Below are 27,082 nucleotides of genomic sequence, written 5' to 3'. Positions count from 1 at the left end.
CATGATGTTGTGGAGCTATAAATAAATCATGAAAAATGACAAATAAAAAAAACCCCACAATGACTAGAAAATTAATTTATTGATACATTGAAAAAGAAACATTGGATATTAGAGCACGCTATTAATATTGTACATTGCATGCTTAATATTGGAAATTGTAATTCAAAGTTATTTACAGTGACAGAGGGGAAAAGACATGCAAGTGATAAAAACATTGTTTTTCATTATTCTGTCTCTTCCCAAGTCTTGCATGAAAATGTGAAAGCAGATTGAGAAACAGAACCATGCAGATGTTGTAAAATGTTAAGTCTTTGTGCCATTAATAGTGTGTATGTAGAGGAAAAACTTTGTCCCTAGGCTTTCTAGTATCCTAGAATAAAAAAACAAAAACAAATCACAGAGCCTTACATAAGCTATGGACTGAAGCAGTGGATGTGGGGTTATAAAACAAAACACGGCTTCAGAGAGATCTTATTAACTGAAGTTTTCCCTTGTGGTGGTGTATCTATCTATTAATGCATTCAGCATATTACAGTCGGATTAGACAAGTGTGCTCCAGTCACATTATCTTTCCTCTGTGAAGACTTGCTCGACCTATTCTGTGGATTACAGCAAGTTCTAAATACAGCGCTGTTGCTAGGTGACAGCTACATATAGGACATATAAATGGGCCTGATACACTTGATTAAATATGCAGATGTAAACTGTCACAGAATAGGCCTCTTGTCTCTCTTCAGTTTAGATAAATACTTTTCCCCCCTTATTTACTGTATAAAACAGGTTCACAAGATCCAAACGTTCTGTAAACAGAAGGAATTTATGAATACTCAAATTCTGTAAAACGTGTCTAAAACATGTAGAAAGAGAATTTAATCAGTATGAAAATTAGTGCAATAAATGTCAGGGAATTCCTTAATGTGGGAAATGTTTAGCACAATGAGGCACACAATTTGTTCAGCCCTTAATCTACTGATCATGATTCCAGCATGTGCATCTGTAGACATCAGGAATGAGCTTTCTGCATTGAACAGAAATGATGGTACTGCTTTCAAAAGGTAAGAGAAATAAGTCTATAAATTCACGGTTTAATACAAGACTTAAGCACGGCTCAGATATTTACCATAAAAAGACGTACACAGTAGATCAGTCATGTGATTTGCCTATCACAGGAAGTGGTTTGTCATCATTTCAGCATGTTAATACTCCTAATGCATGTGATTACATGACCTAAAATGTGAGCGAGCAATATATTGCAATTTTACTCTAATACACTTGCATGATCTTGACCATAGGACATAACATCTCCAGAAAAATACTTGGCCCATGACATGTTTGACAGTCAGTTTTCCAAAAAGTTATAATGTTTGTAGGGAAAAAAAGTTGTGATATTTTGGGGTGTAATCTATATGCTATAAGGAAAGAAAAGCTCATCAAAAGTACTATTGTCACAGTAAGCTGCTTATCGACAAAAATACCAGTCAAGTGCAGAAAGCCACCGATGACAAGTGTACGAAAGTGTACGAAACTGTCTGCTACTGATCAGTACAAACGCTGTTAAACAAGGTTCATATTGTAACATACATTATGTACAGAAATATTACAACCTTCCAGACCAGTTTGATTTGATTTTTGAATGCTGCAGAAAAATGATTCACATCAATTAATATTAGTTCAGTTCAGTCACTGATATAATAACAAACTAGGTTAGTTAGACCTTAATGTAAACTACAATGTAATGTAAACTACAAGACCTTAAAAATACAATCTTCTGTGTGCCTAATGTACTGAATTATTCATCTTGGTGTACACTCAGTCTCAAATTCATGAAAATGAAAAACAAAATGTTTATCATCGTATGCAAGTACTAGGACAGACTTTGCTTTAAAGATGAAAAGAGAAAGATGATATTATATGAAATAATAATAATGAAATGATACTGACTTTGTGTTTCTTGTGAAATGCATTAATCAATGAAAATTTAGTTATAATGATGACAGTTTCACTTCAAGTGGCTCAAGGCCAAGATGGTGCATTTCAACAATGCTGCAATGTCCTCTAGAGGGTATTTGAATACATTCCCAGTTTCATTTTGCTGTGCTGTCACTATTCTAACTCTATTTTCGCAATGTTGATTTTTTTTTTCTTTAATCAGTGTGAATAAAACTCTGTTTTATCCCCTCTGGACATTATACAGTGCTTGGATATTAAAAACAACCCTGCTCATATTTTTTAGGAAAGTGATCACTTTACAAAAAAGCAGCTGAAAGCTATAAATGAAAATATCATGAATTTCTGTGGGTGGTGAAAATAGGCTCATGCACTGGCAAGATTGCAATAGGTTCCTTTGTTCACAGCATGTTTTCCATTTGCACTTTTGTTCTGGTCCTTCAGCATCTAAGGTTGGTCGTATCACTTTACTTAGATCCTCATTGAATTCTTTCTTATTTCCAATTTTATTTGCTTGAGTGCTGTAAGCTCTGAATTCCATTTACATTTGCTGATTATATTTTGTAATTATTTAACTTCTAAGCACAGTTTGGAGATGTTTTCCTGGATCTTGTATATTAGGATTTAAAAAAATTTGTGTAAAACAGGGGGCCACAATGACCTAAGGACAAGACTCCTGCATAAGATACATAACGAATAAATGAATGTAAGTTACATACACTATCATCAGATTTACAATTTTTGGAACCCAGTCAGTAATCATATCTTTTCTATTAGTTCTTTTGTTTTGCATGTTTATGCTCTCAGAATCCTATGAGATAATAATCTCTATTTGAGGGTTTTCCCTTGCCACTTTAGATAAAATAACAACACTATGTAATTCGACATATTATGGTATGTTATTACTGTTTGCAAAGTCCTCAGTAAAAAACATCCAAATAATGGTTCGTAATATATCTATAGAGCTTGAGGTGCACATCAGGATACAGTGCAAATACAGCATAATAAAACACCACATTTATTTTAGTTAATAAAATACAGCTTTAACAACAGTAATGATTTCCTCTAAAAGATGCCACTGCTCTTATTAAGCAGAGTTGGGGCTACACAGAGCTTTCATCTGGCTCCATATCCAGCTGTGTGTGTTTTCTCTTCTCTAAGATCCTGTTCAGCTCTTCTGTGAAAGAATGGTAAAGAGGTGAGGTCATATCTGAGTCCATCTGACTCAGGAGCACGTAGCTGTTCCCATTTATTTTCCTTAAAACACTTGGTATCGTGGCCGACAAGCCGTTTGCATACTCCGTGGATGGCAGTGGAGGTGGCATGGGGAGTGGAGGAGCTGGAGGAGGCTCCTTGTTAGGACTGATCTGCCCATCAATTGAAATAATCTGCAGGAATTCTCCATCTGTTGATGCTGCTCCATAAAGCCCATCAGTTCTCCCATTGCAGTGGCTGGAGATTGTCTTCAGTTCCACATGAGAGCTGCGTTTTCTCGATATGGTAGGGGTAATGGACAACTCGTGCTGAGAATACTTCTTGTGACCAGGGGCACTATGTGCACAGAAGCTAACATACAACAGCACCACAGTAAGAACAAGACAGAGGCCACCTAAAACAGCTACCAAGGAGATATACATAGCCTCCATGTGTCGGTTGGTGTGGAACTCAGGCCTGGAGGGTAGTGGGTGCAGAGGTTGCTCTATGGATTCACTAGAGGTGCTGACAGACAGTGTGCTAGTGGTGAAGAACCTCTCTGGTAAGGCAGTTGGATCTGTGGGGAGATGGGGTGAAGGTGGAGGAATTGGCTGGACCCTAACCATGTAGCTGCGTACAGGAATCCAAACAGCATTCTCCACACCATAACAGCAGTAATGGCCACTGTGCTGGGTCTGAGCCCCGATTATGAGGAGGCCATCAGTGCCAATACGGAAGCCAGTGTCCACAGCATAACTCTGCAGCAGTTCACCATTCAGAGTCCAGTGTGGAACTGCCAGATTGGAATGAAGCTCACAAAGCAAGAGCATGTCGTGTCCCACCATCACTGAACGAGTGCGATGGGTCACAAGACCTGACAGAAAAAACATTAATAGACTGTTCAAATGTGGACTGAATAGCAAATTCTGCTGAATGAAAATGTAAAATATGTAAATGGACTATTGTTTAAAATAAGTTACAACCATCCTCTGTGATGTTGTCACACCCTCTGTTACCCATCTGAATGTCCTGAGTTAAGTTGGATCTGAACAAGGAAACATTAGTGTCAGTTCTTTGCACAGGTATGGAGGATATGTGTGGGAATGGTGTATCGCTTTGTGAAGAATGCAATTAACCTATTATTAACACAGTGGTGTGTCCTGGTTTTTGGAAATAAGCTAATAAATGGGTAGCAAGAGCACACTACATGTCATGGCATGATGATTATGTATGGATTAGTCTGTATTTACTGAATAACTGTTTGTTCTTTGAGGCAAACCAAACGGCCACATAATAACATTACTGTAACAATAAGATTGCAACGTAAGCAAAACATGGTTGATTTGAATAAATTTCACAGAATTGTCAGGGCAAGAAGCCAGGCTTTTGTTAAAATTCAAGGGAGCTGCCACCCTGTGTAAAATATTTGGCCTGGTCTTCATCTGAAATGTGCATATATTGTTAAAACAATCTGCCCTCACCTGACAGGGTATGTTGATATTTCAACACACTGTCTCCCATCCCAGCCACACAGTGGGTCTCGTGCAAACACACAGCCATAACATGAGGTGTAGCGCATACAGGAAGACAGAGGTACCTGCACCACTCCTGACGCAGCGCTCACATATACACTTTTCTGTTATACAAATAAAATCCATTAAACTATACTGTAAATCTAAATGCTTTATTTTAAAAAATAGATTTTGGTCAATATAGTGAAAACATAATAATAAGTCAAAATCAACAAGCAACTGTATAATCAAGGACTATGTTACTAATTTGTACACAGTTAGTATGTAGCAGTGAAAGCTTATTGTACCTGTTTGTATGAAATAACCATGTTGTTGATAGGCTGAGGCTCCTTAAACAGTTGCAGCTCTTCAATGATGTGCACCTGATTTCCTATCTGTACAGCCTTATGCATCCACCCATCATCTGTTCTTACATCAATGCACATTCACACATTTTATATTCCACAATAATGTAATAACAGTAAACCCTGAATCAACATTTAACAGGAAAACAGGATGTAACAATGAAATAAGCTAAAGCACCTGTTCCAGTGAATATCATGTTATACGTGTTGCCATCCAAGGCAGTGACCTTAAGAACTGCTATCCTGGTGTAGTCGGTGCTCTTTTTGAACAGTAGGGGTCGCCCTCCTATTGGCCGGATTTCTCTGGCCATTAAAGGGTGTCTCCGAGCAAACATGAGCACGTTATCTGGCAGATCCCGTGATGAATTTATGAGCTGAGCCCGGTGCTGATCAGTTATGCACTTGAGAGTCCAAAAGTAGGAGCAGGGAGAGAGAGAGAGAGAGAGAGAGAGAGAGAGAGAGAGAGAGAGAGAAAGAGAAAGAAGATAGAGTGAGAGAGAGAGAGAGAGAGGGAGAGAGAGGGAGAGAGAGAAAGAGAAAGAAGATAGAGGGAGAGAGAGAGGGAGAGAGAGAAAGAGATAGAAAGAGAGGGAAGGAGAGAGAAAGAGAGAGAGAGAGAGGGAGGGAGAGAGAGGGAGAGAGAGAAAGAGAAAGAAGATAGAGGGAGAGAGAGGGAGAGAGAGAAAGAGATAGAAAGAGAGGGAAGGAGAGAGAAAGAGAGAGAGAGAGAGAGAGAGAGGGAGGGAGAGAGAGGGAGGGAGAGAGAGAAAGAAGATAGAGGGAGAGAGAGAAAGAGATAGAAAGAGAGGGAAGGAGAGAGAAAGAGAGAGAGATAGAGAGGGAGACAGAGAGAGAGAGGAAGAGAGATAGAGGGAGAGAGAGAAAGAGATAGAGAGAGAGGGAGGGAGAGAGAAAGAGAAAGAAGATAGAGTGAGAGAGAGGGAGAGAGAGAAAGAGATAGAAAGAGAGGGAGGGAGAGAGAAAGAGAGAGAGAGAGAGAGAGAGAGGAAGAGATATAGAGAGGGAGAGAGAGAGAGTGAGAGAGAGAGTGAGAGAGAGAGAGAGAGAGAGATGTGCAAGCAACTGATTAATTATTATTTATAAGCAAACACCTTCAGGTTGTCGGCATAACTGCAGGCGCCACTATCAACAAATTTCAAATTCATCTGTGTCAGTGTCAAAAATGTTAATTTGTTTGGTGAACTCATCAATTTTCTATTAAAATGAATGAGCTTGTTTTGTTATGTAACAGAATAAGAAAATAGATTAAGGAAACAGAACAAATTGAAAATATCTATTGCAATGACACAGTGCACTGCAGACGCCTTTGTCGAACTACTGTAACTGCAGTTAGACTAATCTCCAAAAATATAGTGTTATGTTGTAAACTGTACTCAATTACACAGAATGAAAAAAAAATTGTCGCATGAAAAGTTTGTGTGCTATGCTGTTAACATTTCCTAAATCATATTATTTATCATATATTACAAATGACACTCACTGAGCCAGGCCTAAGGTCTGGAACTTTTCCAGAGTATTCCCTCCATTTAGAGTCTTGGAGTTCCATGTAAGGGCCATTGAATGCAGTCTGGACATCTTTGATAGAGTACTGACAAACTACTGATGTTTTAACATTTTTCCTGAGTGTGATAGAGAGAGAGACAGACAGACAGACAGACAGACAGACAGACAGACAGACAGACAGACAGAGAGAGAGAGAGAGAGAGAGAGAGAGAGAGAGAGAGAGAGAGAGAGAGAGAGAGAGAGATGATCATGTCATTTAAATCGAGCAAGAATATTATTTTTTATGTAAACAGGGATGAGTCGGCAGGAATTGGATGTATTACATGACAAATCCATGCCTGTACTTTAAGTTTCCTTGACCTACAACTTCTCAGTTGTGGTGCTAGAGTGACTTTCTAACCAAATGCTTTATTTGCACTCTGGGAAGCAGACATAACCACTCATGATAACACCATGATTATAGAAGACTACAATATTTGGCTGTTCATGCTTCTAATAGACATTATGTATATAGAAAAGAAATGATTAATTTACTTAGTTTAATACAGTTTATAGGACAATGTAAGAAAACATGAATCTGCAAATGCTCATTCTTGCCTCTTTGGCCTTAAATCCAACACAGTGAATTATATATTAACAGATGTTGTAATGTTGCTTCAGTTCACATCACATTTTTATTTTTTCCCCCATTAAATAGTTCCATCACTTCTCTCACCATTCAAGTCCAAAGATGGCAAAGACGAGGCTGTCATGAACATTAGGTCCTTCCAGCACATACACACCACGCAGGATGTTAAACTGCAACTCGTACTCAGGGAAAGAACACACAAGTCGGGCTTTCAAAAAGGATGTCCACTTCCTCTGAAGAGTCCTCTGACCTCCTATGTCACCCTATATAGATATAAATGAAATCACGTCAAAACAAAAAAACTAAACAAAACTAAACTTCAATAAAAAAATCAATAAAAAGGTAAGAAATAGTTGTCCTGCCAAAAAAAAGTAATTGCATATTAAAAACTAATCAAACTAAGTAAAGTGTATAAAGATTATGCTGTTTGGCAACAAGCAGTGGTGAGTTAACATAAGGGTAAGTGGGACAAGGCCCCACCATATACACTCACCGGCCACTTTATTAGGTACACCTGTCCAACTTCTCGTTAACGCAAATTTCTAATCAGCCAATCACATGGCAGCAACTCAATGCATTTAAGGCATGTAGACATGGTCAAGACGATCTGCTGCAGTTCAAACTGAGCGTCAGAATGGGGAAGAAAGGTGATTTAAGTGGCTTTGAACGTGGCATGGTTGTTGGTGCCAGACGGGCTGGTCTGAGTATTTCAGAAACTGCTGTTCTACTGGGATTTTCACGCACAACCATCTCTAGGGTTTACAGAGAATGGTCCGAAAAAGAGAAAATATCCAGTGAGCTGCAGTTCTGTGGGCGCAAATGCCTTGCTGATGCCAGAGGTCAGAGGAGAATGGCCAGACTGGTTCAAGCTGATAGAAAGGCAACAGTAACTCAAATAAACACTCGTTACAACCGAGGTATGCAGCAGAGCATCTCTGAACTGAGATGCCTACCTGAGTATTGTTGCTGACCATGTCCATCCCTTTATGACCACAGTGTACCCATCTTCTGATGGCTACTTCCAGCAGTATAACGCGCCATGTCATAAAGCACGAATCACCTCAGACTGGTTTCTTGAACATGACAATGAGTTCACTGTACTCAAATGGCCTCCACAGTCACCAGATCTCAGTCCAATAGAGCACCTTTGGGATGTGGTGGAACGGGAGATTCGCATCATCAGGAATGTGCAGCCGACAAATCTGCAGCAACTGCGTGATGCTATCATGTCAATATGGACCAAAATCTCTGAGGAATGTTTCCAGTACCTTGTTGAATCTATGCCACGAAGGATTAAGGCGGTTCTGAAGTCAAAAGGGGGTCCATCCCGGTACTAGTAAGATGTACCTAATAAAGTGGCCGGTGAGTGTATATCAGCCATTCAACAAATATTAGACTTCATTAAAACTTTAGTCACTACTACAGACATTTTCCATTTCTTACCATTTCTTCCATTTTCTTTTGAGTGAGCAGGACAGGATAGGACAGCTAATTTCATAAAAGAAATACTCTGCAAGCCCAAAGATCTTGTTTTATAGAAAATAACTAAAAGTGTACCCATTGTGTCTGATACAGAAGCATTTCTAATGTAATATAAAAATGCAACGATTGGAAGAGTGAAATGGGTTAATGGAGTGGATAACGTCCGTAGATCAGAAATGTATGTGCACCATGGTGACCCAATTTCCCATGCAAAGACGGTGAAAAAAATTGGGCTGGATTTTTTTTTCCCCCAAATCTGGCACCTCTGGCTAATGATATTAGTTCCACTGTGTTTGTCTCACACACTGATAACACACCTGCTGTTTAAACACAGTTGAACAAACATACCACTAAAATATCTTGAAACAATTTGCTAGACAATATGCTGGATGACTGTATGTTGTCGATTCTTGTTCCTATTGAGGGTTTACTCTGAAAAATATAGCATTGTGTGGTTAAGTGTGACAGCCTCTTTGATTAATTTTATTTGAAGCTATATCCTCTCTTACTCCCACAACAAACACCTATGGTCAAGATCCACTGTTGGAAATAAGACAAAGATACAGACACATGAAAAATTACAAATACGTGGCTCTGTAATACTGTGAAGGACATTTTGCTCGCATGGTTTTGATCCATTTGTCCTCTTAGAGAGAAGAGTTACTATAAATGAATACTTGAATACTTCAGATATTCATGATTAATTTACTTCATCCTATGATAAAGCATTTTTATCCTGTTGGGAGAAATGGATCCTTGTCCAAGATGACAATCCTGATCTGAAGACTCCGAGGGCTCACTGAATGGTGTGCTGAGTATGAATACAATGTAAATCTTATGCTCTGGCCTTGACATCCACCAGATCCCGACCCATCAGAGGCATTTGAAATTTTGGGGCAACAGCGTTTTCCATCACTATCATCAAAAGAACAGTTTATTAGAAAACGGGTGTCCCTCTAGTACTGCCCCAAAGACAGAAAATTTATGAGAAGAGGCAAAGAGGCTGTATTTTTCCTTTAATTTGTCACACATCTGTATTAAAATAGGGGGGCACCTCCAGGGTCGGGGTTCGATTCCCGCCTCCACCTTGTGTGTGTGGAGTTTGCATGTTCTCCCCGTGCCTTGGGGGTTTCCTCCGGGTACTCCGGTTTCCTCCCCCGGTCCAAAGACATGCATGGTAGGTTGATTGGCATCTGGAAAATTGTCCCTAGTGTGTGATTGCGTGAGTGAATGAGAGTGTGTGTGCCCTGCGATGGGTTGGCACTCCGTCCAGGGTGTATCCTGCCTTGATGCCCGATGACGCCTGAGATCCCCCGTGACCCGAGGTAGTTCGGATAAGCGGTAGAAGATGAATGAATGAATGAATGTATTAAAATAAATATTTGCATAAATTGTTCACACATTAATACAATGATCCTCATCATCATTCCACTTTTTGTCTTGCTCTCATTTCTAATGAAATATATACAAAGACTTGATTCTTACATCCTTCTGGAACTACAAATGTGAAGATTATCCTGAAAAAGTAACAAAATCATTGAGCTGATCAGCAAACATACTGATGCTGTCTTAGGTTTTTAAGCAGTGCTGAAAATATTCCAGGTAATAGAGATGAATACTGAATCTTCTATCTGGAGTATTACACACGGCCACACACATTTACCACAGTAAACTCCCACAGCATTAATCTCTGTGGACTGCTTCTGAAAGTGGGCAGGCTATGTTCCTTCAGTAGTCATGACAGTATACCATCTGGGACATTTTCATAAGACTAAGCCTGCCTTATAGCTGATTTGAGCTGTCCAACACTCCCACAGCTGTGATGAGCCTGGGCTAAGAAAATGGGTTATCAGCTCATGCTCCTCAAACAAAGCTGCTGCCACATGGTTACTTTCCACATTACTGATCTGTTGCCCTTCCAACAGTTTCAGTTTTTGTTAATCCAAACTCACTGCTTATCTAGTTTCACCATTATTTTGTTTCACCACTTAAATTCAATGTATGGAGGTTTTATGGTTAAACAGATTTCTTATGCGTCAAGTGTTTCATACAGCAAACATTTATATAAAAAAATATTTGACTGCCTTACAACAGCATTATAAATTGAAATACAATAGACTAGTTTGGCCTAGAGTGGTCTAGCCAGTAACAAAAAACTATTTCACTCTTATATGCATTAATACGAATACAAATAAACTAAAAATAAAGCTGATATTGCCTGCAGAGTTTTGTCTTTAGTCCTTTGCAAATGCAATAGAGACATAGGAGTGCTAAAAGTGAAAGAGAAGCTTATTCCACCACTGAAATGCCAGAACACTTAAGCAGTAATCTTTGCACCTCAAGCATGCTCCTATCATGATGAAGGACATGCCATGCTCTCTTAAGTTCTGAATCAGAGTACATAGTGCATGGTGCGTAGACATTTGACACCTAGAATATGACACACATTTTAAATTTGATTTCTGCTGCAGCAAGAAGCCAGTGGAGTGACATCAGTTGGGGAGTTACATAAGAGAAATTTCAGAGGTTATAAACCTGGGTGAGCTGCAGCATCCTGAATTCTCTGGAGCAGAGATATATAACGTAATGCAAGACATCAAGAAGAGAGTAGCCATCTATGGGAATAAACAATATTTGGATGAGAATCTCATGGTTTGTAAAGTCAAGAAAGGTGGCCTTTTATATAAAATCACAGATCAAAGCATGCTGGATTGGTTGTGTATAGTGATTAAATAAACAAAAGCAAAAGTCATTAGCATCTCACAGGGATCATATACTAAGGGTGAATCTTCAGGTAATGAAATTGGTTTATATGTAATCGATGATGCCGTCTCCATGGGTCTTGTTTGGAGACAGAAAGAGTATTATTCCAAGGATGTATTTGGAAGATTAACCATCTTCCATTTAAGTTCCCCAATAATTCTCATCCTTTCTTTGTTTGTTCTTTGTTGTTCTTGAGTATACTGTTGATGCATACTTCATCACTGTGTCTTTGACTCCATCAGTAAGGAGTCTCTGGCCTCCATTTGCAGTTTCTATTCAGGTTAACACTTTATAATCGATGATATTGATCTGTGGACCAACTAAATCCAAAGATTTTAGGTGATCACAAATACTAACCCCTGCATAATTAGCTACAACCCGAATGCTTGAATTAAAACTACAACATCAATTTGTTACTTTATTATGTCCCATATTTGTTAATTCATACCTTGTTGTAATGACCAGGTTTTCAAAAGTTTACCACATTCATCTTAAAAAACATTTCATCACAAAGATTAAACAACTCTTCCATTTTCTTCTTCTTCTTCTTCTTCTTCTTCTTCTTCTTCTTATTATTATTATTGTATGTTATTATTATTATCGTCATTAAGCTTTAGTGCCACAAAAACACAAGGCATATTGGAAGAGAAAGGAGGTAAGTAATTGCAAACTGCACCAGCAATCCATCATTTTGATTTCACTCCCCAGTGGGACACTTTTTCACTGCAATACAGTCAATTAGCACAATCAATAATGTTAAATATACTATATAGTCACAGGATAAGACCAAAGAAAAACAACAGATAAGACTTTTTATATACTTTCTTTTGTTATAAATCTATTACCAGCCTTCACATATTGAAATTAGCATCTGAATTAGCCATGCATGAAAGGAGCATGCCACAACATTCATTCATTCATTCATTTTCTACCGCTTATCCGAACTACCTCGGGTCACGGGGAGCCTGTGCCTATCTCAGGCGTCATTGGGCATAAAGGCAGGATACACCCTGGACGGAGTGCCAACCCATCGCAGGGCACACACACCATGCCACAACCGTTTTTCCATTTTAATTCACTCCCAGATTTACTCCCTCTACAACATTTTCATCATCAAACAGCTTTTTCCACAGTTCACGCATAATCCTCTGTGAATAGCATAAGGCACCAAGTAGGTCTCCTGCCAGGTTAAGTAGTTCTAAATTAAATATTAGGCTTGACATGGCACAGTTATGGATCTATAGAAGTTCTGTCCTAAATGAGCTACAACACTCCAAAAGCTTGAGGGTAGCACTCCATCTTCTTAGCTAATCGTGTTGTCATATCAAATTCCCTCAACAGAGAACCCAGACCATCATGTGATATCAGAAAAAAACAAGAAATGTCAAATATAAGTATTCAGTGAGTAAACACATTTATTTTTTATTTGTATTTATTTAAATAATTTAACTATTGTTAGTTATTGCTACTATCTGGTTAAGAGTAGCAGTAGAAATTACACTACTAGCTGTGTGTGTGTGTGTTTGTGTGTGTGTTTGGACACATACATTCATATATGTTTTTAATACTTATAACACATATTTCATTGTTCATTGACCGGAAAAGTGTAAAATAAATCAGAGCTATGGAGTGGCCGACTTTTTTCTGGAGCTTCTCTGTTCTCCTCACTTGCCAAATCAGACAGTAAGGGACCTGACCTGCTTTCCTGAGATATGTCTAAACAGTAATGTGGGTGTGTATGTAATGAAATCTGATGAAATCGTAAACCTAATGGCAGGACAGATGAAGGAGTTATGCTACAGTTAAACAGTTAATAACAATAGAAAATTCAATTAAGTAACCTCACACATTAAAATTTTACATTAACCTTTTTTAAATCCTCCAACATTAACTTATATTTTGTATGAATATGATTTATATCAGTATATTATAAATACTTCTCATTTGGGCTTCAAAATTGTTCTGAATATATATTTTAATGCTTGTTGAATGGTTTTGAAAAATATAAAATAAGCACAAGCTTGCTGATATCAAATATACTGGAAATCCTATGCACAATTCATGAAACTGCCCTAATAAACATTTTTAAATTATTCAAAAATAAAATCAAAAAGCCATCATTACTGTCTTTACCTTACAGACCCTGGCCACCCTGGCCACTCTGGTCTGACTGGAGTAAGGCTTCTGCTCTGGATTTCTCTCAGTGAAGAAGAAGTAAACTTTGTCATCATCCCCAATGGAGCTGTTGATGCTTTCTCTCAATAGTGCTGAGCCAACAAAGTCCGCCTCTGCAAAGAACAGTGAGCTTAACAACTATATGGGCAATAAAGGGACTCTTATGGGCCTTAAATAAATGAGTGCATCTGTAGAACAAAAGCGCAGCAACTATCTAAATTGTTTAAGAGGTAAAAATTATTTAAGTGAAAAGACCACTCACAATTTATGGCAAAAAACTGTCATAATATGTGTGTAAAGAATGCTGTATTCATAATAAATGGAAGAAGACACATTTTATCAATATCACATTTTATGCTTGGCTCAATATTTCTAATATACTTCATAAATTGTTCAAAGTATCCTGTTCTTCGTTGTATATGTACACACTCATTTCGACCTATGGGCAATTTGGAGCTAGCATGTTTTTTGGAGATGGGAAGAAACAATTTATAAAAAGATTTATATTACATATATTATGTTTGTAGCACCTTGACCTGATAGTAGCAAGCTGAAATGTATTAAAAATAAATTCTATTTCTGAATATGAATTAAAAAGATGATTTAAATCATATGAAGTCGTGGCCTAATGGTTAGAGAGTTTGACTCCTAACCCTAAGGTTGTGGGTTCGAGTCTCGGGCCAGCAATACCACGACTGAGGTTCCCTTGAGCAAGGCACTGAACCCCCCCAACTGCTCCCAGGGCGCAGTGTGTTCACTGCTGTGTATGTGCGCTTTGGATGGGTTAAATGCAGAGAACGAATTCTGAGTATGAGTCACCATACTTAGCCGTATGTCACGTCACGTTTTCATATTAATATTAACATATATTTATGTAATTTCCTTCAGAATTATCAGGTGCACTTCTACTGTATTACTACATCAAAGCAAAGGTGTTCTTTGGGATTCCCATTGTGAGTAGCCATTAGAAGATTATAAATTGTGGCTATTAAGTGATGCAAATGGTCAGCAACAATGCTCAAATAGGATGTGGCATTTAAGTAATGATTCATTGGTATTGAAGAGAAAACATTCCCCACACCATTACAACAACTCCACCAGCCTGAACAGTTGACACAAGTCAGGTTGGGGCCTTGGATTCATGCTTTTGGTGTCAAAATCTGACCCTACCATATGTGTGCCTCAGCAGAAATTGAGAGGCATACATTATTTCATATGATTCCAGTCTTCAATTGTCCAGTTTTGGTGAGCATGTGCCCACTGCAGCCTCAGCTTTCTGTTATTGGCTGACAGAACTGGAAGTTGCTGGCTCGTATCTGCATGAGTTTATGCATTGCACTGCTACCACATGATTGCCTGAATCATACATGAATGAGTAGGTGTACATGTGTTTCTAACAAGTGCTTGGTAAGTGTTGGGTATTTCAAAATATATTTAATAACATAGCATGACTTTCATTATGAGTGTTTTGTACATACCCAAGAGCCATCTAGTTGGAGCGTCCTCTGTCTTCAGGTTTGGAAAGGGAAAGTTACGACGAATATCAGGGGAGCTCAGAAACTCATACTGGGAGGCGGAGTACATCTCACTATCTAAGAGAACAACACACCTCAATATTAAAGAATTTGAATTATGAAACACACACTGTATATATATATATATATATATATATATATACACATATATATATATATATATATATGTATATACACTGTGGATATTTATATGTACATAGTTAGGGTTCAGGGTGGCCATGCATTATTTATTCCTTACCAACAATGAACCCAGTGTAACCTTTGGCTGGGTCATATGGACATTTGTCTTTGCCTTCCTCAAAACGCACAAAGATGAATCTCTCCACATCCTGAAAAGCACAACATAGAAAATGTTGCCCAAACATCATCTATTCTTTAAATTTTAAACTGAACTGAATCAAAGCTAATTTCAGCACAAAAAGATGAGCTTTGATTCTTACTATGTATGCACAGCGAGGTCGGAAGGCATGGGTCCCACAGGTGTAGAGGTGAGTCTCGTTATACCGATCAAGAAACCGAACATAATTGTAGCATTCCGTCTGTAGCAGGACAAGATTTAAAAAAAAAAAAACTCAAAAAAACACAGAATTCAGTGATTGAATGGGAAGTATCTATGAACAAATGACGAGTAGAAACTCCAAATAAAGATTTTAATATAGTACAGTTCCATGTGTCAGGAAGGTTATACCTGATCGTCCCTTCCTTTGCTTAAGCACTGTTTCTTCTGTTCTACAGATGCAGTCCAATCGATCTGTTATAAAGCCAAAACAATAAGCTTTAATGAGCATTAACCAAGCAGCAAAGAACCAGCTTTAGAAAAAAGTGAGTGAATGATGAAGATACTCACAGAACTGTTGGTGCGGATAGCTGATATATTGGATGTGTCCAGGGCATACAGGGCCTCTCTGGCCCCTACATACAATATGTCAGCTCCATCCTCCAGCAGCAGAGTACTGTAGTTTACAGTCTGAGCACGGAAAAGATTACATCCAAGAAGCCCTGCACACAGTCAGTGACCCAATTAGAAAAACAAGGACACACATGGCCAAATAGTGTCAACACATTAGCATAGTTGCATCAGTTCAATCGAATGCAGTCAGAACTCAACGATGAGTGAGTGAAAAGTCTGCAGTCGAAGCTACAGCTGATCAAACAATGAATTTATGAAAAAGGATGAAATGGATTTCTCCAAGGAAGAAATAGCTGGGCGGTGCTCCAAAAGCATATCCAGCAGTGTATAACCAGCAGCAGGGGAGGAAGAGGAGAGATAATGCAGGGAGAAGAAGAGCACTAATCTGCATTAAGCTGACTCATGAGCAACCTGAAGTCTTTTAGGCACCTTCTCTCTTTAATGCTGCAACTCATACTTATAGTACCAGATGCACAGTGCTGAGCCACAGTTCTTATGAAAGAATACAGATTATTTCACACTTTCATTCTTCTCCTATATAGCTGTTCCTGGAAGTCCAAGGACACCCAGAGAGTCATTCTTGGGTACTTGATCAAGTAATCTTCTGAATGTATTGGATCTCAGCTGTAACCATCTTTGTGGCATGTGCCAATGAATTATTAGAACAACAAACGAATGCTTGTAGTCATTAAGCACCATAATTCTTTAGCCAGAAAATGTTTAATTTTTATAAATATACTCAATGACATATACAGTATCAACCTTCATTGCAATCTGTCAATACATTTTTAAAGGATTTATATGGGGAAATATAAAATAAGTAGAATCTATACATGTATCATGAATCATTTACCACTGGTTCCCACTTTAAATATTCTTTCTTTATTATCACCAGAATAGAATGCAACTTGCTGAGACCAACAGCAGATACTCTGAAATATTCATAAAGCATGAGCCTATTTTTTCCTCTTAAATTACAGATGCTGTATATATGATTAAATATAGAGTTAAAAAAAGAAGCTTATTGCATGTATTGTTTCAGGGGTTGTTTGTATTAATATTAATTAAAAAAAGACCAGGTCAGATATCAAACATTTAAATGCAGTTTAAATTTCTACAACATCGTTTTCTGTACTCTATCAACACCCCAACTATTTACTATTTACTTACTCCAAACTCTCTGTTCCTTATTACAGTAAATAAAGAAACGTGATTTTGGAACAGCAGCTATAATGTTATGGAAGCTAACATGTTTGGACACCTGAAATACAATTAAATTGTGGATGTGCATAAGAAATGTGGTGGTACAATATAAAAATCAGTACTATAAATCTCAGAAAAGCTTTGAGCCTCAGTGTGACCCCTATTAAATTCCCCCAAAGCACTCAGTTCATTATCTTTATGTACTATACTATCAGGATACACCATGTTAAAGCTAAAAGACCCACCACTGAGGACCTAAAAAGTTCAGTGAGTATGTGTTTGTGTTTTTGCATGAAATAGACAGATAGACGAAGAAAGGAGGGGAGAGAGAGAGAGAGAGCGAGAGAGCTGCGCATGCTTATACAATGCCATCCCTAAAGCCTAAAGTCTTAACGCACTTGACGTCAGGCTATGTCTCTATGTTTTGCACATATCTCATGTCCACAGCAATGAATATATAACTATAAATGGAAGAGTCTCCAGCATTTTAGTATCCAGTGACGATTGTGCCGGAGGATAATTCAGAGAGCACTGGACCCTGGCAGTTGCACAGGGTGTCCTTGGAGTCACATGGTGCTGGAATACTGCTAAAGTACACACTGGCACATTTTTAAATCTACTTTTAACACAGTACACTGTTTATGGGTGAAGAAAGAGCACATAAGAAATATTTATTTTAATCATTATAAAAGACTTATGCAAAACTACCATCCATTTAAAAAGACTCAATGTAATGTGGTTAAAATTAAAAGTAAAAGTCAACAAAGATATTAAGGCTTATTCTGTTTCAGTGTGTGCATGTTTGTGTGTAGTTAGCACTGAATATTGACTCAAGCATTCAGGCTTAAACATAACCTTTGTTCCATCACAGAGAAAGCAAAATGTGCACAATACATTCTGTCATAGTGTGTGTGTGTGTGTGTGTGTGTGTGTGTGTGTGTGTGTGTGTGCGCGTGCGTGTGTGTGTGTGCGTGCGTGTGTGTGCGTGTGTGTGTGTGTGTGTGTCTGTGTCTATGTGTTTTGTGACTGTTGACTCACTTCTTCCCCTGTGAACAGTGTGAAGCGGGCTAGGTAGGCACGTGTGTATAACGAGGAGCAGTCATGACATGGGTGAGAACAGACAGAGGCTGTACATTGCTAAAATTATATAACCACACTCGTGTTTCAACAAAAGCAAAGAAAAATATCCCTGGTCATGTATGTTCACTCTGTTTTGCTGAATTTTATGCAGCTATCAAATACTTTGTTGTTAGATTTTTTTGCTGTACCAGGCTGGACTTTAGCCTTCAACTCCAAGTGTTTTGTCACTGGGAAAATTTCACTTTTATCAACATACTACTTCCATGTTACACTAAACAAGCTGCTTCATAGTTCACAACTTGTGCAGAATGAAGATGTAGGGTGTATTAATATTGATAGATTATGAAAGAAACACATGGTAGACTATAAACCGGAAACTGTAATGTAAAGAATACTCTATTGCCTGTATTTGTTGCCTCAACAAGCTATAACACAAGGCAAACATGGGGATCCAGAAATAGGCACAATAGATCACCATCATTTTACCACACACACACACACACACACACACACACACACACACACACACACACACACACACACACACACAACCAACTGTATCCAGAACTGAAACAGAAAAAAATAGATAAATATTAAATCTAGAAGCTACTATGAATGCATCATCACCACAGATGCCAATTTAACTTCAATTCACCTGAACATGCAACACTCAGTAAAGTTTAAAATGTACTACATCATAATTTCATCCGATAGACAGATAAAGCCATTACAGCTATGCCTGGTGCATAGCATGCTAAGGTGTCTAGCTAGGTGACTTTTACTAGAAGAAAAAGCTAGGCTAACAAATGGCTTGTAGCCATGCTGTGGTATCTCAGGCTATAAAAATCATTAGGATGGTTGTTTTATTATTTAAATATTTGCAGTTAAAATTGTTCTTTGCTTGAAAGAAAAAATGTATGTATATATATATATATATATATATATATATATATATATATATATATATATATATATATATATATATATATATATGCACAAATTCCATGGGATGAGGTTGTGTTAATAACAAAGGGAGTAATAAGCACAAGGAGTGTTTGCAAGCTGCCTCACTAATGTAGATGCACTATAGATCCACAGTTTTGTAGATGAGCATACATCAGGTGCGGTGACAATAAATAAACAAATCCTTCCAGAGTAGGAGTACTAAACCCTGTAACTGTTCTACTTATGCCCCTTTAAACTATGCTAATGTAATTTAGTCAGAGGATGGTACATTTCTCAGAGCCTTCTGACACCACACACAGATCCAAATCTTCTCTACCTCTGTGGTCAAATTTTTACTCTTCACAGAGATGATATCATAGTGCCAAGCACAGAACACTGAGGAGAGGGAAAATAATTCAATTATGCAGATGAAAAGGCAATTGTCAAGAATTATTCTGTGTTCAAAAGTGGGCTTAGGCTTAGAGTACTTTGAGTGTACTCTAAAAAACATCACTCACACTATAAAGAATAGGTTGCTTTGAAAGTTTGAAAGTATATAACCTGGTTTGACAGATTTTTTTTTATTTTATTAGTTTTATTACTGCCTTGGTCTAACTGCAAAACTTGCAAAAAAACAAAACTAATAATTTGTATTATACCTCCCTGCACAACGATCTGATCTCCCCTTCAGTCACAGTTCGCAACCTTGGGGTAACCATGGACAATCAACTGTCCTTTTCCTCTCATGTTGCTAATGTGTAATAATGTGTAAAATTGCTAATACCACCCTGCTGCTGCGGTCCCTCCACTAGCTTCCAGTAGCTGCACGCATCAGATTCAAAACACTGATGCTTGCCTACAAAGCCAAAAATGGACCAACTCCCTCTTACCTCAAAGCCCTCATCCCTCCTTGCACTGCACCCCGCACCCTCAGAGCCCACTGCACCCCGCACCCTCAGATGTTTTAGACTCATAGTATCTGAAGTATGTAACCTAGTGAACCAGAGTTAATGTATCCAATGATAGAGACTTAAGCACTTTTGTACATTGCTCTGGATAAGGGCATCTGCCAAATGCTGTAAATGTAAATGTAAATAAATAAAAACACACTGAATATCTCATGTCCCCTGCCCCTTTTATCTGCCTGTTATTTTGCACTGATATTATAGTGCAACATAAAAGCACTACTGAAGAAAAAACAGCTCAGAGGAGATACAGTACCACAAAACCCAGCAACCTCATAACAGAGACCTGAGACACACACACACACACACACACACATCAAAAAAGAATAGCAATGTAGGTCAAGGACATCTGAGGCAGGAGAAAAGATGATCCGAAAACACTGACATGTTCAGTAGAAACATTTGAAATCATGTACAATTTTCAAACTCCAAGCTCTTTACCAGCAAAACATAAACAAATAAAATCATGGACCAAATATTTTAAAATTCTGGATTCTTGTATGATTAAGATTTAGAGAAACTGTCTTTTTATAATAAACTGTATGTACTTTATGTGCACTGCACTGGGCCCATGTGGTGTGTATATTACTTTGGCCTCAATCTCATTGCATAACAATTTGATACACAACAAATTTAAACTGATATGTAGTCTGTCACATATATTCTCTGGTCTATAGATATTAGTTTACTGTTAGATATTAGTTTTACTTATCTGCAAACGTATTCATGCTATGCCCATAAAGAGATACAATGCACTACAGACAAATGAAATAGCTTGCTATAAAACAACAAAAGGAATCAAATGCCATATTAACTGAAAACAACTGCATGAAATGACTCACTAATAACAGTGGACTAACCCACTGCTATCTCAGATCATGAATAGCTCTTATTTATTCAGGTTTCTTTTAGCAGGAGCTCCAGCAGTCTAATCTTGTTTTCTAGCCTCATAGCATGTGCTCTGTGAAGTGTATGAGCTAAGCCATGGCTAGAGAAAGACCACTAATAAGACTCAGAGAGCTCAGACACAAAATGACACTGAATATAATATATATAACATTTTCTGTCTACTTTCACATGAACTGAAGATATTAATTAAAAGTTATTTTTATAGTTTGTATGAGAAATATATAGGTCTGTTCCCTTCTGATGGCAATGGAAGTTATTTTTTAAATTTTATATACCTTTAATACATTACAAATTTTACCAGTCAGAAGTTTGCACACACCTGACCATCACACCCATTATGTACTTGTTCAGACTTAGTCCCCTTTGCTGTTATAATATCCTCCATACTTTTGGGAAGCCTACTACTAGATTTTGGAATGTGGCTGTGGGGATTTGTGTTCATTCACCCACTAGAGCATTACAGAGGTCACTGTATCGAGTGAGGAGGCCTGGGATACAGTAAGTGTTCCAGTTCATCTCAGGTGGATTGAGAGCAGGCGACTGTTTGCACAGGCCGCTCGAGTTCTTCCATTCCGACAATGCCACTCCATGACTTCATGGATCTCACTTTGTGCATAGGGGCTTTGTCATGCTGCAACAGGTTCAGGTATCTTAGTTCCAGTGAAGGAAAATTGTTATATTATGGCATACAAAGACATTCCGTACAATCATGTTCTTCCAACTTTGTGGCAAAACAAGGAAAGAACTATATATGTGTGTGATGGTCAGGTCTCCACATACTTTTGGCTATATAGTGTGTAGACTGTAAGCCCAGATTTCATCTAATTAAACAATCAATTACAATGTACACAAATAATTTAAGTTTGGTTGCAGTACTAAAAAAATCAAATTTGGAGTAGAATATACCTGCATTTTATAGTAATGCAATGTTTGAATAACTTTAAGATAAACTGCATAAAAATAGTAAGTTTTAGTTAAGACCAAGTGTCAATGCCTGCTTCCCTGATTAACTGCTGCAGATTCTGACCAAGCAAACATTTTCCATCATCAACCTCTTTTATTGTTGCTTTCATTCACCCAAGAGGCTGATTGTAAGCTGCTGAATTATCAGTTAGACTGGGCATTTTTATCTGATACATATTAGTTAGCTTTTCTCACTCATTTGAACAGAACAAGTAAGTAATAGGACTAGAAACTGGTACTAGAAAAGATTTTAAGTTGAATAAACGTCATTTATTGCATCAAACTTAGTATACCAATTGTAATTTTTCAGGTTTTTAAGTTAATTCACCCAACTTTCATTACACATTACATATTTTTGTAAGGCAACAGGTTTCCTCAAAATTTTTCAAGTAAATTCAACTTATCCATGCTTACAGTGTGTATATCAATCTTATGGGTTCCTGCTCATTTTATTTACATTTTGGTTTAAAGCATTCAATCAAATTATTCAAAGTAGAAAAAAACGCAGTAAAATAGACTCATATAATATAAAGTTTCTCCTTTTCCTCCCTAGAAGACAGAAACTCCATTTAATTAAAAAAATAAAATAAAGAAAAAAGCATGTTGAGGTGACTTTAGCTTTTGCTATAATCCACTAAATTACCATGTTTTCTTTGCTGATGTCAGTTTAGATTAGGATCAATTCCAGTAGCTAACATAAGTGAATAGGTAGCAAGTCAAAATTCTGCTTTGGTAAATATTAAGTATGTACTGGATATTTTTTAAATGTATTTTAATTAATTAGTGAATTAGCTTTTCATACAAAATGGTATATGAAATGTAATAAAATTACACACATGTTATTCTTCTGTAATAGAATAACACACATGTTATTCTTCTCTAAAAAAACATTTTAACAGTTAAAAGCATTTACTTTTTAATTTGTAATACTTGAAACAAAGCAACTTTTTACTTTCATTTGAGTTCATTTTGGCTGAATTATTATACTTTTACCTGGAGTGCCCAAAAGCACAAGGTGTGCAATACTCAGAGACATGGCCAAGGTAAGAAAGGCTGAAAAACGACCACCACTGAACAAGACACACAAGCTGAAACGTCAAGACTGGGCCAAGAAATATCTGAAGACTGATTTTTCTAAGGTTTTATGGACTGATGAAATGAGAGTGAGTCTTGATGGGCCAGATGGATGGGCTCGTGGCTGGATCGGTAAAGGGCAGAGAGCTCCAGTCCGACTGAGACGCCAGCAAGGTGGAGGTGGAGTACTGGTTTGGGCTGGTATCATCAAAGATGAGCTTGTGGGGCCTTTTTGGGTTGACAATGGGGTCAAGCTCAACTCCCAGTCCTACTGCCAGTTTCTGGAAGACACCTTCTTCAAGCAGTGGTACAGGAAGAAGTCTGCATCCTTCAAGAAAAACATGATTTTCATGCAGGACAATGCTCCATCACACGCGTCCAAGTACTCCACAGCGTGGCTGGCAAGAAAGGGTCTAAAAATACATACTGTATTTCTATACTTGCATAAGTGAATTTTTCAGTACCTTTTCTTCCACTGGTCATCATGAATTGCACAAAATTGCATTACTATTTTGTATGCCAAGATTTAATAAGCTTTCATAATAATTCTAAATTACAAAACTAAAAACTAAATTACAAATTTAATAGTTAGTGAGAATACTCTTACCATTAAAAGGCACAGTAGTCCTAGGAATGACATCCAACTCAAGCACAGGTCCAAATGGGAAGCCCCACAGCACGGATGCTGAGCTGCAGAGAAGCGTCAGTGTGATGGCAAGCAGCTCAGGATGTGTCATGACCACCATGATATTAGTACAAATGGCAGCTAGAATCCTTCCAGATCATTTGGAAACCACTTAGTCTAGACTCTTGATAGACTCCTAACTCATCTTCCTGCTGTCAAATGTTTCCCTCTGCATAAAAAAGCAAGAGAATAATGACTTCCCCCATCATATACACAGGAAAGGTATTAATAATGCATGTAATGTAAAAAATAGTACTTGTTTGTATTTAGTACTACCTGATGTTACCTGTGTTACTGTTGTATGTGTTTCTAAATGGAGGCAGACTTAGCTCTACAGAAAAACTATGTACTGTCATTCTTCTTGGTTGTGTCCCTTATCTGCTACAAGCTCCTTATCTTTCATTGTGTGGTGCACAGTGACAGAGTTAGAAGTGAGCACAATCATCTGATCTATAATATACAATCATCTAGTATAGCACAGAAGTATATCAATTGAGACTGAACTACATCACATTATTATCATAAATTCTCCATTCCAGGATTCTTTTAATTGAGATTCACAATTAATGAGAGTAAAGTATATACAGTAGACTTACTGTAACTTAATCAACACTAACCAGTTAAATATTTTCTAAACGTTATAAACTACAAATTACATTTTAACACACATGGTTTAAGTGTACTTTGCTTTCTTCCACTTTTTTAGCCAATGAAGGATAAACCAGTTGAAATTCTTGAAAATACAGCTGAGGAAGGCTGCATTCATAGATGTATTCATTCATTCATTCATTCATTTTCTACCGCTTATCCGAAACACCTCGGGTCACGGGGAGCCTGTGCCTATCTCAGGCGTCATTGGGCATCAAGGCAGGATACACCCTGGACGGAGTGCCAACCCATCGCAGGGCACACACACTCTCATTCACTCACACAATCACACACTATGGACGATTTTCCAGAGATGCCAATCAACCTACCATGCATGTCTTTGGACCGGGGAGGAAACCGGAGTAACCGGAGGAAACCCCCGAGGCACGGGGAGAACATGCAAACTCCACACACACAAGGTGGAGGCGGGAATCAAACCCCCAACCCTGGAGGTGTGAGGCGAACGTGCTAACCACTAAGCCACCGTGCCTCCCTAGATGTATTCAAAAGATCCTTTTAAATCTTACAGTATTCAAAAGAATATCAACATGATGTAGGCTTATAACATGTGGCTACCAACTACTCAAAACAATCAACGGTGTAAATGGCATACAAAAGCATACTCTTATTTTGCTAGCAAATTAAATTCTAGTTAGATTGCTAATGCAGTTATACTATGTCCATTTGATTGAAATATGAGGTGACTCGTCTTCAAATACATTTTGAACGTTGATACATTTATTATTATCATTCTACACATCTCCTAAAATTATAAAATCGATAAGAAGTACCATTGCTTAAAAATGGCAGAGACATATAATACAAGTAATTTCTGATAAGGCCACCTGTCAACCAACCCATAATCCATGCTTAATATTTAGTTTGATGTTCCAACAGATGGTGTAGAAACCCAATAAAGTCACAAATCTGTGCTTTTATGGTTTATTTTATTAATTCTCCATCTGAGACCTGGTAATCTATCTGTAGTTTGCTAAACATATCAAACCCTTATAATTAATTATTACCAGTAAGTTTGTTGCACAGACAAATTATATTAATGCATGTAACAACATCACATTCATTGATTTCCTTAATATTATTTATCTGGTGAAATACATACAGTAACTAAGTGCTACCTTCAACAATTCCAACTGGCTCCTGAATGATGCTTAAGAGTTTAGGTGTGTAAAATATCCACATAAATTGAGTTTGTTTGAGAATTTAAGAAAAGGGTTGTAAGTCCCCAACTAAAGTTCATAACAACTACACTTCGGCCTTTCTGTCATAAGTACAAAGAAAAACAGAAATGCAACAAATCCATGTCATGCACAACATAATATCAGAACAGGCGTGAATTTGACTCTTGTCAATACAAGGCCAAATGCTGGAATTTCAAGAATATAATCTCATGTGTTACACATGCTATATGTGTACTGACACAAGTGGATTTTTCTAGAAGAAATGCACCAGTGCAGAACATCTCCCCCACAATTCAAATGAGCCAAGAGAACTGAATATATTGGCATCAAAACAAAAGAAGCACATTTTGTATGTTCAAGCCTCCAATATAGTCTACATCATGCATGCCTTTTATCCTCTTTGAAACGGTCTTATGTTTAATCCTTAACTCAACCAGTGTAAGGAAATCTAACTACAGCATCAACATCCCACTTCTCAAACTTAACAAACCCAAGCAAAAACTAATAAAAACACAATTTTGTGCTGCATTTTCCCCCTGGAATAATGCATTTAATTTTTAATCCACACAAATGTATAAGAGAGATTCTATAGTCTATATACTTTCTTCACTAACTGTATTATAATTTAATGGAAACAGGGTACAGATAGTTACAGCTAGTAACACAGGTTTCTCTCAGACACAAGTTTGCTCTGAATTTAGTGGACGAGTGTTGAGATTAAGAGATGGTGTTAATGTCACTTTCGTGATTTCGACTGAGTGACTGATTCCTTATTTTATATGAACATAATTAATCACCTGGTCAAGGCGTTTTTTTCCCTTTCTAACATTTTTATCTAACATTTTGACACAAACTGCATCATCTGCAGCACTTATTCTCATTTAAGCAACAGACTAGTTTTTGAATTACAGACAAAAACAATATAGTGCTTACCTGCGTACCTGAGACTAGATGAAGAACACAACTTATGGCTCAAGTCTGAAATGCATATTTCTATAGGAGTTCTGTACACGAACAGAAATCAGTGCACACCACTGCGGCATTTTTAAAGGGCACTTCTGGCACACTTTATAAGTCACCTTCACCTGCATGTTTTAGCTTCACTAACATAATCAATATTACAGGATCGATTCGTGAATGTTAATACGAGTTTTACAGAACATGCTTCTAATCTAAAAAAAAAACAAAAACTATAATAGGTTTCCAGGTACTGTACCTCACATTCTGCATCCTTGAAACAGAAATAGCCAATGCAGTGCGTTACCGTAGAAACACGGAGCTCCTCTGTATGTGTGTGTGTGTGTGTGTGTGTGTGTGTGTGCGCGCGGGATGTAACAACACTGTCTGCAAACGAGCCGCTGTTCAATGTCCAAGGTG

General features: G+C 37.7%; 1 protein-coding gene across 3 annotated transcripts; it reads right to left on the bottom strand.

Moving 5' to 3' along the window:
- Positions 1 to 60: 60 nt before the first annotated feature.
- On the bottom strand, positions 61 to 27,031 carry sema4gb (sema domain, immunoglobulin domain (Ig), transmembrane domain (TM) and short cytoplasmic domain, (semaphorin) 4Gb). Of its 3 annotated transcripts, none has more exons than XM_060857565.1 (15): positions 26,922 to 27,031; positions 23,781 to 24,027; positions 15,972 to 16,123; positions 15,813 to 15,875; positions 15,565 to 15,663; positions 15,363 to 15,453; positions 15,068 to 15,181; positions 13,548 to 13,702; positions 7,257 to 7,432; positions 6,519 to 6,657; positions 5,196 to 5,418; positions 4,961 to 5,076; positions 4,623 to 4,777; positions 4,125 to 4,186; positions 61 to 4,015 (listed from the first exon to the last, which is right to left on the bottom strand). In XM_060857565.1, exons 2-15 carry the CDS (start codon positions 23,917 to 23,919, stop codon positions 3,051 to 3,053), a joined length of 2,649 nt encoding a protein of 882 aa, XP_060713548.1. In that variant the 5' UTR covers positions 23,920 to 24,027; positions 26,922 to 27,031; the 3' UTR covers positions 61 to 3,050. The 3 variants fall into 3 exon arrangements, with proteins under 3 accessions (XP_060713548.1, XP_060713538.1, XP_060713556.1); XM_060857555.1 differs by lacking the exon at positions 26,922 to 27,031 and adding an exon at positions 26,639 to 26,786; XM_060857573.1 differs by lacking the exon at positions 26,922 to 27,031 and adding an exon at positions 26,647 to 26,669.
- Between the last annotated feature and the right edge of the window lie 51 nt (positions 27,032 to 27,082).

The sequence above is a fragment of the Tachysurus vachellii genome, chromosome 2 (assembly GCF_030014155.1).
Source record: "Tachysurus vachellii isolate PV-2020 chromosome 2, HZAU_Pvac_v1, whole genome shotgun sequence".
NCBI classification, from domain to species: Eukaryota; Metazoa; Chordata; class Actinopteri; order Siluriformes; family Bagridae; genus Tachysurus; species Tachysurus vachellii.
This window is presented reverse-complemented; position numbering and strand designations above follow the sequence as displayed.